The sequence below is a fragment of the Myotis davidii genome, unplaced genomic scaffold (assembly GCF_000327345.1).
Source record: "Myotis davidii unplaced genomic scaffold, ASM32734v1 scaffold100, whole genome shotgun sequence".
Lineage (NCBI taxonomy): Eukaryota > Metazoa > Chordata > Mammalia > Chiroptera > Vespertilionidae > Myotis > Myotis davidii.
This window is the reverse complement of record NW_006292691.1, coordinates 328,539-343,741: the sequence shown is the minus strand read 5'-3', so window position 1 is coordinate 343,741 and position 15,203 is coordinate 328,539. Positions and strand designations below refer to the sequence as shown.

At 44.7% G+C, this 15,203-nt stretch overlaps 1 protein-coding gene across 2 annotated transcripts in view; it reads left to right on the top strand.

The window, feature by feature from the left end:
- AXIN1 (axin 1) overlaps positions 1-15,203 on the top strand; it is a 73,337-nt gene that overhangs the window by 33,170 nt on the left and 24,964 nt on the right. For both annotated transcript variants that reach the window (XM_015565576.1, XM_015565575.1), the window contains exons 2-3: positions 4,887-5,027; positions 13,194-13,290. In XM_015565576.1, the coding sequence (XP_015421062.1) occupies positions 4,887-5,027; positions 13,194-13,290 (238 nt within the window). The remainder of the gene's footprint in view (positions 1-4,886; positions 5,028-13,193; positions 13,291-15,203) is intronic.

Genomic DNA, 15,203 nt, shown 5'->3' with positions numbered 1-15,203 from the left:
AAAGGGCAAATATGGGGGTAACTCTAGGTGACTTTCAGTTGGTAAAACAATACTAATAATGTCTTGTGAGGTTTAAGACATATATAGAATTAAAATACACGATACCAGTAGCACATCAGTGTGTGAGGGAGGAAATTCTGACCTTGTGTTGCCTTGGAAGAGGTAAATGCACATTGGAGACTTCAATACATAAAGGCTACCTATTGTCGTCTTTATGGGAATCACTATCAGAATAGTGAAAGGGTTACTTTATTAGAGGGAGAAGATGAAACATGAAAAATATTCAAAAAGTAGGCAAGAAAGAGGAAAACAAATAGAACCAGTGACAAACAGAAAGCAAGTTAAGATGGTGGCCCCACGCTCAGTGATCAAACTCAGTGCAGCAGGACTAAGTGATACAATTAAAAGGAAAAACTGTCACACTGGATCTTTTTTTTAATATATTTTATTGATTTTTTACAGAGAGGAAGGGAGAGGGATAGAGAGTTAGAAACATTGATGATCGAGAAACATCGATCAGCTGCCTCCTGCACATCCCCCACTGGGGATATGCCCGCAGCCAAAGTACATGCCCTTGACCGGAATTGAACCTGGGACCCTTGAGTCCACAGGCCGACTCTCTATCTACTGAGCCAAACCGGTTACGGTTGTCACACTGAATCTTAACAAGAGACACAAAAGTAAGAGAATAGAAAGGTTAAATGTAAAAAAATGGAAAATGAAAGTCCTGTGAACAATAGCCAGAGAGCAGTCAATACAGGCAGGATGAGGGCCCGCCGGGGGGCAGGGGTAGCGTGCTTGTATGGGTCTCAGCAGGTTTTATTCTGAGGACTTGGAAAGCTTAGAGAGGAGTTGGATGTTTCCTTAGATGCACCACTTGAGGAGTTGGCCATATTTGTTGTGCCCATATTCATGTAGGAGTTTGTGTCTGCACATCAGCACACGTGCATACACACACACACACACACACTTCCCTCCCACCTCTGGTCCTGGAGTTCCCTACATGCCATTTCCTCTCACACATCACTAGTCAGAATTTTCTTTGTCACATCAGCCTGCAGTGAAGGCCCAGCGGTTCTGTTTTCCATGGCAAGAAGTGAGCACTAACCTGTCCCAGGAGCCAGCTTCATGTCTAGAACTTTAAAAAGGTAAACAGGTGATGGGTAGCACTTCCTCCTTTCTCTTCTCTTCCCTTTGTTCTCTGAACTTGGAATGCATGTACATAGTGGGACTTACTCTGCACTGGATACTATAGAAAATTAAAAATCCATGTTTTTCGCCCAAATCGATTTGGCTCAGTGGATAGAGCATCGGCCTGCGGACTGAAGGGTCCCAGGTTCAGTTCTGATCAAGGCATGTACCTTGGTTGCGGGCACATCCCTAGTAGGGAGCGTGCAGGGGGCAGTTGAATCGATGTTTCTCTCTCACCGATGTTTCTAACTCTCTATCCCTCTTCCTTCCTCCCTGTCAAAAATCAATAAAATAAATATTTTTTAAAAATCCATGTTTTCCGTACTTATCACCTTAAAGATGAATTTTCTGGGAGCCATCAGAGGAGCAAGGCAGACATACCGGACGCATCGAAGCCTGGGACTTGATCCTGTGCTGTCATCATTCCTGTCCCATAGCGGGAGGTGAAGGTGGGCACGTGCAGGTGTGGGGCTCTTCAGTATGATCTGAAGCACGGGCTTGGGCTTCCGTGCTGTGACACCTTTTCTTCTTTAATTCAAAAAATTTTTGTTCGATTCCGGTCAAGAGCATGTACCTTGGTTGCAGGCACATCCCCAGTAGGAGATGTGCAGGAGGCCGCTGATCGATGTTACTCTCTCATCGATGTTTCTAACTCTCTATCTCTCTTCCTTCCTCTCTGTAAAAAATCAATAAAATATATTTTTTAAAAAAGTGTAATATTCCTTAAATGTTAAAAGGAAACTGGAAAACAAACAGTTCAGCACTTAGCCTGTAATTTGAATTTCAGTACAGTGGCTGTTGGGTGACGATATTGGTGGTTTTATTTTGTAAGTGCCAGAAGAGTAACTGTCATTTAAAAGATAAGTTTTTGATATTTAAATCAAATTCCTCTCTGTAAAATATCATTTCTTCTGCTCTGTGTCAGATACAGTCTAGACAAAGATGTGTAAACAGGACCTAGGGACAGACTGTCCACATCCTAAAGACACCCTGTCCTTCCTGTACATCTTTGGACATGATGCTTTCCAGAGAGCCTTCATAGCCCTGCCTTGGCTCTCACTGGGCCAGAACATACTAGTGGCCTCCAAGGATGCCCTCGGGCTACATTGGGTGGGTCAGAAATACTGTGTGTTGGATAGTGACTAAACCCCTGGGTGTTGCTCCCCTCTGTGGTGTTGGAATGATGAACATCTGCTTCCTGAGCTGGTAGGTAAGTCATATGGCCTAGTTACTGTCCATTGCTGTGACTTCGATGGCTGGAAGAGGAGGAGTACTGACCACAGTTGGCATTGTTTTGGTGTTTTTGGCCTCAGGTGCTGCTCTTGTCGAGGCCCCCAGGGGACATGGCCCTCCTCTGTGGGCCTGCCTTCCAAACCCACTGTCTGATCCAGCCCAGCTCCACATAGCCTGCGTGACAGGTGTCCATGATACCACGGTGTCCTGCGGTCTTATTAAAGTGCCTTTTCCTGGGTATGCGCATGACATGAAATAGGGCCTCCAGAAGGTTTTGTTCATCAGTCAAGGGGTGTCCACAGGGATTCTCTCAGCTTAGAAACAATCTGGTCTCTCCTCTTTCTACACTGAGGACATTGAAGTCCAAAGGACAGGGTAATGCATCCCAGGTCCTGGCAGTCAGTACAGCCTGTCATTCACCAGTACAGCAAGTGCTCAAGTACTGTGAGTAGTAACTCTAATCAGAAGTGAGGCTGGGGCTGTGAGGACTGTGACTGGGGTCCATTGTGCACATCACTGAGCATTCAGCATGAATACCCCAGCCTCCTACACAGACAGCCTTAGTCCTTTCCCATTTTCATCATGACCTGTAGAGGCCTGACAGAAGTGTCTATTCAAGGACAGTCTTTGGGAAGAAGAGGTGGTGTTGGAACACAAGGCCAAGGGCAGCAGTGAGGGGGTCAGGAAAGCTGACATGTAGGTAGATCAGTGAAGACTCTAGAATAGATACGTGTGTGAGGGAAGTCCAGAAAGATTCAGTTTAGTGTTAACAACTGGCTTTCCATTTTGATGCAAGAAAGTGAGGTAGATTTTACATCCACATGCATTTTAGATAAAGATCTACTAGTCAATTTTTAAAAATTAAGATAAATAGAAGAAAAAATATATATATTGAAAATAGAGAAATATGTTAATTAACCGGGATGCCCTAACAGGTCGACCAGACAGGAGGAGGTTGCACGCACAGCGTCGGGGAGTGGGGTGGCAGGGGTCTCTGTGCACCTGCGTTGGGGGAGGGCCTGATCAGCAGTGGCCGCAGCTGCTTCAAGGGCTGGAGAGGGAGGCAGGGCCAGACTGGAGGGTGGGCAGCACCGCGCAATTTTGAATTGCGTGCTGGGCTCCTAGTATATTTATAATTTGGAATGAGGAAGGCCTATGTATGTAAGATAGGGGGAAAAAATCTATAAAGGAAGAGGTTCCCAAATCTGATTTCATAAAAATAAAACACTTTGTATGACCAAAATGAATATAAACAGTATTTTTTTTAAAAAGTGACTTTAGCCCTGGCTGGGTGGCTCAGTTGGTAGGAGTGTTGTCCCATACACCAAAAGGTTGCAGGTATAGGTTTGATGTCCAGTAGGGCATGGACAGGAGGCAATGGTCGATGTTTCTCTCTCTCTCCCCCCCTTCTTCCCATCTTCCCTCCCTCCCCCCCCCCTCTAAAATCAATAAACATATCCTTGGTTGAGGATTTTTTTTTTTAAGTGACTCTAAAGAAAAAAAAATCTTCTTTATACGTAGCCCAAGGTTAATAGTAAGAATATTTAAAAACCAATGTAAATCATTAAGAGCCCAGCTGGGTGTGACTCAGCACTTGAGCATGGACCCAGGAACCAAGAGGTTACTGGTTCAATTCCTGGTCAGGGCACATGCCTAGGTTGCAGGCTCAATCCCCAGTAGGGGGACGTGCAGGAGGCAGCCTATCAATGATTCTCTTTCATTATTGATGTTTCTATCTCTCCCTCCCTCCCTCTCTCTGAAATCAATAAAAACATAATTTTTAAAAAAATCAAACAGCACAGTAGAAAATGGGCAAAAGGTATGAATGGGTAACTTACAGAGGCAGGATTTTAAATGACACTCAAAACTGCCAGCCTGACTGTTAACTAAAATAAATTCTCATTTTCTGGCTAATCACATGACATCTGGAGGTGAATGCCACCCAGGAATGACTGGAGGGCAGCATGAACACTCTGTTAAACTTCTGTACTTTCCCCGTCACCCCCTACATTCCATCCTGTGGCAGTTCTCAGACATGTGCACAGTTCTGGCTGCCTTGAAGTGGGCCTACACAAGGTAGTGGGCAAGGGTTGACACTGCTGCTGGAACACCCAGGAGGTTGGGTGTGCTTTGCAGCAAATAAGTCTGCTCTTTAGAAGAAAGATGAGCAGAACAGCTGTGTCATGTTCCTAGTTAACGTGCATAAAAATGCAAATCCAAATAATAATCTGTGTGTTCACTTACACATCTACCTAAATGCAAAGGAAAGACCTGGAAGATGCCTGGGGATTAACCGATCCCACTGGAGGATGGGAGGCAGGAAGGAGATGCCCGCCCTTTTTACTTTTTCTTGAATTGTTTGCATTTGTAGTTCATATACAAGGATATCCATATGATTCTGAAAATGTGGATTAATAGGAGAAGATGTTGGGCTGCTGTTGACGTGCCTTCCTTCTTTGCAGATATGGATCCTGGCGGGAGCCTGTCCACCCCTACTATGTCAACTCTGGCTATGCCCTCGCTCCAGCCACCAGCACCAATGACAGTGAGCAGCAGAGCCTCTCCAGCGACGCGGACAGCCTGTCCCTCACTGACAGCAGTGTGTAAGTCCCCCCTTCCTGGGTGAGTGCAGCCCTCATGGAGCATGGCAGCCTGTGCCAGTCCCAGCTGGGGCTTTATCTTGACGGGAAGTGACTTGTGGCCCTTCTCCCAATTTGGTGTTAGTACATCCAACATACAGACAGACAAGCTGCATCGCAGGAAGTGTTGTTTAAAATCCTAACATAGCCTGGCAAGTGTGGCTTAGTTGGTTGAGTGTTGTCCCATGTACTGGGAGGTCACCGGTTTCATTCCCGGTTGGGGCACATGCTCAAGTTGCAGACTAGACCCCCAGTAGCGGCGGGGCATGCAGGAGGTAGCCGATCACTGTTTTTTATATCTCTCCTCCCTTCTATCTAAAATCAATAAAAACTTTTTTTTTTTAATCTTAACATAAACTAGAATTGAGTTTTGCATTAGTTGTTTTTCTCCAAGGCCGAGGTTACAGGAACCTTTGAAAGAGAAGAAACCATGGGGTGACATTGAAACAAATTCTAGGGCTGCCTGGGGTAGAGCACTTTGGTTCTGTTTTTCTCTTTGGTTTTTATAGTGTGGGGTTCACTTTAAAGATTGGCACTGGTTAGCAGCCAAGCAGAGGGTGACTGCCTGCCCAGGCAGTTGTGACCCTGGTGCCATCCCTGGAAGGCTACACTGCTATGCGGGTGCATCTCTTGTCCACAGTTAGGTATTTACCAGTTTTTTAAATTTAGAAATTGTCATACTCTCGAGCAGTTCCCTATCATCTCACCATGGGGAGACAGGGAGATGCAGGCAAGGGAGGAAGTTGGTGCAGCTGGTTCTGTGTGCTGGCCCAGTGCCCAGATATTTCAACTGAGGCTTTGCATGTCCAAAAGGTCTCAGGACCACAAGCAGCCACGTTGAGCCTCCGTGTTCTCCATGGTGGCAGCGGATCTTTCATACTCTCCTTTTGTGGGAAAGTACTTGTTTTCTGACACCTTCTCCTTCACATTGGCAGATGGCTTGTTGGGGTACAAGTGCACATTAGAAGCTTGATGGTGTCAAACATTGTCTTACTAGATGAGGGCATTGCTTATCCCACCCGCTGAAGTCATTTGGGGTCTTGACCTTGCTGCCCATGATGTCAGACTTGCCCAGCTTTTGGTACTTTTGCCATTTGCTATCTGACCAGCACTGATAGGAAGTATCTGTTTAGCTTCGGGCCTTAGGGGTGGGGGCTGACTCCTAGACACCCTCCAGCCTCAGGGCCAGAAAGCCTGTGGCTGTGACATTGAGCAGGTAGGTGTGAGCTCACTGACTGCAGGTGTTAGGTCGATACTTAGAGGAACAGGCAGAATGAAATTAAAAAGCAAAGTTCATTGTTACACCTGTGAACAGAAGGGCTGAGACCAAAGTAGTGTCAGCAAGCAGGAGTATGGAGGGCAGGTATTTATATGTCTCTTACTTATGTGATGGGGGTGAACAGTTAAGCTGGATGCAGCTGCAGGAGGTTGCAGGGAGCCAAGTCTAGAGCTGCTCTTCTTGGCCCCTTAGCTCTCTCTTGTAACACCTGAAATGAGAATAACAGGAAAACTGCAGAGAGGGCAGGAGCCCCAAGTGGACACAGTGGAAAAGTACTAAGTGCAGGGGAAAGGTATAGAATATACTTTACACAGGGTTCTTTCCCCACAAGACTGAGACCTCATAGGGCCTAGACAGCAACAAACTGTCAGCTGGTCACAGGGAGACTTCTCCATCCAGCCTATTTCATCATGTGAAATATTTGAGGAATCGTAGATTAAATAAGAAAGAAAATAAGGACTATTTGACCCAGTAATCCCACTTCTAGGACTATATCCCAAGAAACCAGAAACACCAATTAGAAAGGATATATGCATCCCTATGTTCATAGCAGCACAATTTATAATAGCTAAGATTTGGAAACAGCCTAAGTGCCCATCAGCAGATGAGTGGATTAGAAAACTGTGGTACATCTACACAATGGAATGCTATGCTGCTATAAAAATGAAGGAACTCTTACCATTTGCAACAGCATGGTTGGAACTGGAGAGCTTCAAGCTAAGTGAGATAAGTCAGTCAGAGAAAGATAAATATCATATGGTCTCACTCATTTGTGGGATATAATGAACAACATAAACTGATAAACAAAAATAAAGCCAGAGGGGGGAAAATATTCTAGACTATAATAGAAGTAATCCTGTTATTTTCAGATTTTTAATATTTCCTACAACTTTTGTGATATTATGTTAGTACAGTTTTGGTAATATACTTAAAATCCTTTTATTCTTGAAATATTAATGTTTATTGCATATAATAGTATTATATGTTAGATCATTTTTCTTGAATAATTGCTGTTTATTGTAGGTAACATCGTATTTAAAATCATTTTTATTTTTTTTAAATATGTTTTATTGATTTTTTACAGAGAGGAGGGGAGAGGGATAGGGAGTTAGAAACATCGATGAGAGAGAAACATCAATCAGCTGCCTTCTGCACACTCCCCACTGGGGATGTGCCTGCAACCAAGGTACATGACCTTGACCGGAATTGAACCTGGGACCCTTGAGTCTGCATGCCGGTGCTCTATCCACTGAGCCAAACTGGTTAGGGCTAAAATCATTTTTCTTGAGATTAATGTTTATTGCATGCAACATTATATTTCAGATCATTTTTCTTAAAATATTAAAAATAAATATAAAATAACTATTTTTATTGATTTCAGAGAGGAAGGGAGAAGGAGAGATAGAATATCAGTGATGAGAGAGAATCATCAATTGGCTGCCTCTTGCATGCCCCCTACTTGGGATTGGGCCTATAATCCAGGTATGTGCCCTGACTGGGAATTGAACCATGATCTCCTGGTTCATAGGTCAAGGCTCAACTACTGAGCCATATTGGCTGGGCGAATGCATACTTTTAAATTGTGTTCCACTTGACCTAGCTAGTTTGGCTCAGTGGGTAGAGGGTTGGCCCTCGGACTGAAGGGTCCTAGATTCGATTCCGGTCAAGGGCATGTACCTCAGTTGCAGGCTGGATCCCTGGCCCTGGTCTGGGAGTGCGTGCGGAGGCAACTAATCGATCTCTCTCTCTCTGTCTCTCTGTTCCTCCCACTCTCCCTCCCTCCCTCCCTCCCTCCCTCCTTCCCTTTCCCTTCCATTCTCTCAAAATCGCCCCCTTCCACTTTCTCTAAAAATCAACAGACAAATATCCTCAGGTGAGAATTAACAAACAATAAAGAAAAGAAAAAAAATAAATAAATTGTGAGGATTAACCAAAAAAATAGTGTCCCACTTAACATGCCATTTTATAGTTCATACCTTTCGTTTGCCTATCTTTGTGGGCGTGTATATGTATTTTTTTGTACCTCAGTTGCAGGCTGGATCCCTGGCCCTGGTCTGGGAGTGCGTGCGGAGGCAACTAATCGATCTCTCTCTCTCTGTCTCTGTTGTTGTTAATCCTTACCCAAGGATAGTTTTTCATTGATTTTGTGAAACAGAGAGAAACATTGATGTGAGAAAGACACATTGATTGGTTGCCTCCTACATGCACCACGACTGGGGCCAGGGATCAAATCTGCAACCCAGGTACATGCCCTTGACTGGGAATTGAACCCACAACCCTTTGGTGTACAGGCCAACACTCTCATCACTGAGACACCAGCTAGGGCACCTGCTGTTTGTGTTGTTGTTGTTTTTTTTAATCTCATATGTAAACATTCTTGAATATTTTGTTGACCTTCAAAACCAATCAATAGTAGTTGAAATCCCCAATCAATAGTAGTTGAAATCCCCAATCAATAGTAGTTGAAATTCAGTCAATATTTGTTAAATGAATATTTTTCAACTACAATTTACATTCAGTATTTTTTTTTTTAACATATTCCATTGGTCTTCTACAGAGAGGAAGGGAGAGAGACAGAGAGCCAGAAACACCGATGAGAGAGAAACATCGATCAGCTGCCTCCTACACATCCACTGGGGATGTGCCTGCAACCCAGGTACACGCCCCTGACCGGAATTGAACCCGGGACCTTTCAGTCCGCAGGCCGACACTCTATCCACTGAGCCAAACCGGTTTCGGCAATTCAGTATTATTTTGTATTAGTTTTAGGTATACAGTATAGTGGTTAGACAATCATATACTTTACAAACTGTTCCCCCTTATATTTTCATAGCACCATACATAGCTATTACAATGTTATTGACTATATTTCCTACACTGTACTTGACATCCCTGCAAGTATTTTGTAATGAGTCTTAAATTTTTTCACCTTGTTCACCTAGTCTCCCAAACCCCCTCCCTCTAGCAACAATTAGTCTGTTCTCTGTATCTATGAGCCTATTTTTATTTTGTTAGTTTATTTCGTCCTTTAGATTCCACACATAAGTGAAATCATAAGGTATTTGTCTTTCTCTGAATGACTTATTTCAATTAGCATAGTACCCTCTAGGTCCATCCATGCTGTCACAAATGGTAAAATTTTATTCTTTTTTATGGCTGAGTAATATTCTATTGTATACATATATCACAACTTTTTAAAAAATTTAAAATATATTTTTATTTATTTCAGAGAGGAAGGGAAAGGAAGAGAGAGAGAAACATCAATAATGAGAGGGAATCATTGATTGGCTGCCTCCTGCACGCCCCCTACTAGAGACTGAGCCCGGAACCCAGGCATGTACCCTTGACCAGAATCGAACCCGGGACCTTTGCATCTGTAGGCCAATGCTCTATACACTGAGCCAAACCGGCTAGGGCGTATCACAACTTTTTTATCCACTCATCTATTTATGGCACCTGGTTGCTTCTCTGTCTTGGTTATTGTGAATAATACTGCTATGAACATAGGGGTGCATCCTTTCCTTTTGAATTAGTGTTTGCGGTTTCTTTTCTTTTTTTTTTTTTTTTATTATATTTTATTGATTTTTTACAGAGAGGAAGGGAGAGAGATAGAGAGTCGGAAACATCGATGAGAGAGAAACATCGACCAGCTGCCTCCTGCACACCTCCCACTGGGGATGTGCCCGCAACCCAGGTACATGCCCTTGACCGGAATCGAACCTGGGACCTTTCAGTCCGCAGGCCGACGCTCTATCCACTGAGCCAAACCGGTTTCGGCTTGCGGTTTCTTCATATATATACCTAGAACTAGAATTGCTAGGTCATAAGGCAGTTCCATTTTAAATTTTTTGAGGACCCTCCATACTGTTTTCCATAGTGGCTGCATGATTGTTCCCTTTTCTCCCTCATGTAGCCACTATGGAAACCAGTATGTTATTTGTTGGCTTTTGATGATAGCCATTCTAACAGGTGTGAGGTGATATCTCACAGTGCTTTTAATTTGTATTTCCGATGATTAGTGATGTTGAGTATCTTTTCATATGTCTATTGGCCATTTGTATGTCCTCTTTGGAGAAGTGTCTATTCAGGTCCTCTGCCTATCATTTGCCTGTCTTTAAGGATTCTTCTGACACCTCAATTTTAGTACAGGATAGGTTATCATAAGCTATTTCTGAGCCAAACTTAGCCAGTCACCCATCATTGTAAGTCTTGAGCTCTCTCCCTTTCAGTGACCATGTAGTGACATCACTAGATGAATCTGTCCCTTCAGGTTGAGCTTCTGAATGTGGTATTTCTCATGGACTATTTCATTCTCCTTTATTTTGTACCTTTAAGATAAAACGTTGACATGTTTCTTAGCAACTTCTTACTTGAAATTATTGGGGTTTCAAACAGTACCTGCCATGAATGTAAAGTATCATAAAACAGTTACATCCAGCTGCAGCCCTGCAGGTGCCCACAAAAGGCTGGAAGCACCAGATGGATAGCATTTGTCGCATCTGGTTTTCCTCTTCCCCAATACTCTGTGACTAAAATGACAGTTAATCTGCCTAGGTAATTTTCAACTTTCTTGAAAAGTATCTTAATTCTCTCCAATAAAATACGTTTGCTAAAGGGAAGATTTAACAATTTAAAAATGGCCAAGCCGGTATGGTTCAGTGGTTGAGTGTCGACCTGTGAACCAGGTCACGATTCAATTCCTGATCAGGGCACATGGGTGGGTTGGGAGTTCAATCCCCATTAGGGAACGTGCAGGAGGCAGCTGATTAATGATTCTCATCATTGATGTTTCTCTCTCTCTCTCCCTCTCCCTTCCTCTCTGAAATCAATAAAAAAATATAAATAAAATGTTTTCCCCTTGATATTTTGTTCATCTTGATTTATAATGAGTCAGAAATGTAGGAAAGTCAAGAATTTGGAATGTAAAATTATGACATATTTGAATGTATATTAGATGCAAAAAAATAGGACCGTGTGTTTTATCTAAATTGTTGTTGGGGCAACTGCACTTAGTATTTTAACCTCATGACAAAAATGACTGACCACCTTTGTAGTTCGTGGATTTTTGGACATAGGTGTCTGAGGATAATGCCTAATCCCCATAGAGGAGTATGGAATTTTTGAGTGCCCCATTGTTTCTCATATACTTTAATATATATGAGAAACAAACAACTTGGTTGCTCAGGGCACCTGAACAAAATCCTAAGGGCATGTAAAGACATTTTAAATTCTACTCACTTTTTCCTTGACACCTGCCCCCTTGAGTCCCCTTGCACCCACTGGATCGCTGATAGCCAGGGATATGGAGGCAGTGATAGGAGGGAGAGACCATCACAGCCTCTCTCTGCCCTGTTCTGAACCAAAGCTCACCTTTTACACCCAGACCAGGGCTCTGGGGAGAATGTTGCAGCCCTACCTACCCATGAAACTGCTGTGCTGGTAGGTGTGGGGCTGCCCAGGATTCACCAAGTGTGTCCTGGGCACCAAGGGGCAAGGTGGCAACTTCCCTAGGCCCGTGGTCAGTAAACTGCGGCTCAGGAGCCACATGTGGCTCTTTGGCCCCGTGAGTGTGGCTCTTCCTAAGCCTTAGGAGTACCCTAATTAAGTTAATAACAATGTACCTACCTATATAGTTTAAGTTAAAAAAAAATATGGCTCTCAAAAGAAATGTCAATCGTTGTACTGTTGATATTTGGCTCTGTTGACTAATGAGTTTGCCGACCACGGCCCTAGGCCATCCAGCAGTTAAAGTGGGGGTTAGAATTGTCCTGGCTGCATGTTTGCGTTCCCCATACAGGAAGAGCATGATGTGCTGACAGTGGGCGGTGCTTGGGAAGTAGTCGAGGGGGTCAGGACATTCACTGCACCCTGGAGTCGGGGTCACAGACATTCACTGCACACTGGAGAGCAGGGAGGCCCACCTGGGGTTCCTTCAATAGAGAGGAAGAAGGAACCCAGAGAAGCCATGCTAGTCATCCTGCTTTGACGGCCATCTTTTCACACACTGGCTCCTGGTAGCCACTGTGCTCCCCAGAGTAACTTTTAAATGGCAGGGAAAGGACTGGAGAGTTTTTAGGGATTGTATACATGCAATGAATTATGTGTTAAATCTGGTGTCTGTCTTGAGTAAGTGCATTTAATTATCTTAAAGCCTATATATGATATATTTTTATCACAATCTTCAGAAGTTAAATCTTCATAGCTATGTCAAGAAAACTAATTTGAGCATTCCTCAAAGAGAGTGCACTGCTTGACCAGTTTACCCTGGAAGGAAGTAGAGAAATGAAACCTTGCAAATCTTTCATTATGATCTAGGTTGTTTAGGCTGCCCATTTTGCAGCTCTCAAATGTTTCCTGTCCCCTCCCAGGTAGGCACATCGCATCCTGCCTGGGCAGTAAAGCAGGGATCAGCAAATGTTCTTTTGTTTGTGTGTTTGTTTTTAGAGAGTGGAAGGGAGGGGGAGAGACAGAGAAACATCGATGTGAGAGACACATAGATTGGTTGCCTCCCGCACCTGCCTCAACCAGGGCTGGGGATCGAGCCTGCAACTGAGATACATATCCTTGACTGGAATTGAACCTAGGACCCTTCATCTGAGGGCCAATGCTCTATCCACTGAGCCAAACTGGCGAGGGCAGCAAATGTTTTTTATAAACATCCAGTAGCAAATATTTCAGGCTTTGTGGCCACATGCTGTCTCTGTCACATATTCCTTCCCTCCTTTAAAAATGTAAGAACCTTTCTTAATTACCAGGCCACATGGACCCTGCCCATGGTAAAGCTGGCACAGCTGTGCTTTGTGGAGCTGTTCTGTGTGTGCTCACACCAGGCTGTCTCTTTCTTCTGGCAGGGATGGAATCCCACCATACAGGATCCGTAAGCAGCACCGCAGGGAGATGCAGGAGAGCGTCCAGGTCAACGGGCGAGTGCCTCTACCTCACATTCCTGTAAGTTCCACCACACAGCTCTCGCCCTCCTATCCCTGAGTTTGGGGCTCACCAGTCCTCTCAGACCCGTGCCCACCTATTTTTCTCATTCCAACGGGGCTGCTGTGGCCATGGCCAGTGGGAAAAGCACCTGCTTGACTTTCTGTGAGCTCAGCTTACATCCAGATATAGCTCATGGTCAACACTTGGTCATACTCTGCAGGTTGGAGGGGTGGCTTTTAGTGCCCAGCCCACACGGTCAGTTCAGAAGATAAGGGGTTGCCCTTATACAGTGTCTGCCATGTAGCCTTTTCTCATTGTGCCAAGTGAGGTGCTTCTCCCTGAGGTGGGAGAGCAGCTCTAAGTCTCCTTCGAAAGCTCAATGCCCAGGGCTAGCCCTTGCACAGCCACCTGACTGTGGCTCTGTCAGAAAGCCTGGCGGGGGTACCTCTTGGTCCGGGTTACTGTGAGCGCTGCCTTATTCAAGATAAAAAGAGGCATCAGCCTTTCTGTGGCTGAATGGTGGGCGTTACCACATGGACATCCTGACTTCAAAGCTGCCTCAGCTTCACCTCTTCGATAAAAATAGAAAGTGGCCCATCAATTCCTAATGATAGCAGTTCTTCTGCTTGTGAGGATTCACAGAGCCCGATGCTAAGTGGGCTGGGCACCGCCTGTGTCCACCTGCAATACTAGTAGTTCCTTTATTGATGAATGGAGTGATTCTCTTTTCTTATTTTGCCACAATAACTTTGAATGGGAAAGACTTTTAGGGGAAGATAAGAAAAGCGTAGAGCAGCAGCTCCAACCCATTGGTGCCCGCAGCATCTGAGAGCGACGCAGGCCGCTCATTTGTGGTTTCTGTGCAGGGAAAGTGGTTGTTTCTTGGGATCACAGCACACATCCACTCTTAATCAGGATTCCTTGATTAGACTCTTTACAAATAACTTTAATTTCCAGATAAGAAAAGTGATTGCTTATGGTTAAGAAGAAAGGAAGTTGGTTTGTCCTTACTTCTGTGAAAATGATGGTCAAGCACTTTGTCACCTCCCAGCTAACCCTTGACACAGATTTGGCCTAACCTAAGCACTGATGGTGTCTGCTTCCGGAAGAGTGGAAGATGCTGTGTGTGGAGTGTGTGTGCTGCAGGTGATTTGGGAAGCATCCAACCTCACTCATGTCATCTGGAGCAGTCTGGTCCTGAGCCTTGGCATCTTCACCTTGCCCTGCGGTGATGCAAGTGTCTTCTCAGCTCTGCTCAGTGGACGTTTAAACTCAAGACCAGGGCTGGGTGGGGGGTGCAGAGGAGGAGACTGGGCATCTTATGTCCCAGAAATTAAGGGAATGAGGGCACATAGGAGCCGCTTAGAGGGGCTCCTGCTGGCCAAGGCCTAGATAGCTGGAGCATCAGAGTTAGTGGCAGTGAAGTTGGAATCCATGCATCCATGCTGACATGCTGAATTGAGAGTTTGATGAGGGACAAGATATTTTCATTGTTCCAAATAATTGCTCACAGTGGGGAGAAAGCAATTTTTGAGGAGGACTTGTGAGGCTCTCCTGAGTCAGGGGTCAGATACTGTCATCAGTGTTGGGACAGATGGGCACTGCCCTGGCGAGGAGAGTGAGAAGGGTCCAGTGCCACCAGTGCCTCCTGCCAGGGAGGTCGCCAGGACACAGCCCAAGTTGCCATATTGCACAAGAACTGGACTCTGTTGTCTGTTCAAACACCCCACTCCTTCCACGGTATCCCCAGTGCCCTGGGACTTGCCACCATGCCCACCTTCTTTCCCTGAGTCCTTTCCCAGGACCCTCTAGAAGCACTGGACACCCCAACTTGCCCTTCTTCTTGGGTAAGGTCTCCTCAACTTGAGCACAGACTCCTGCCTAGTATTGGGCATCACCAGGCCTTCCACACCAACTTTTTTTTAAAAGAA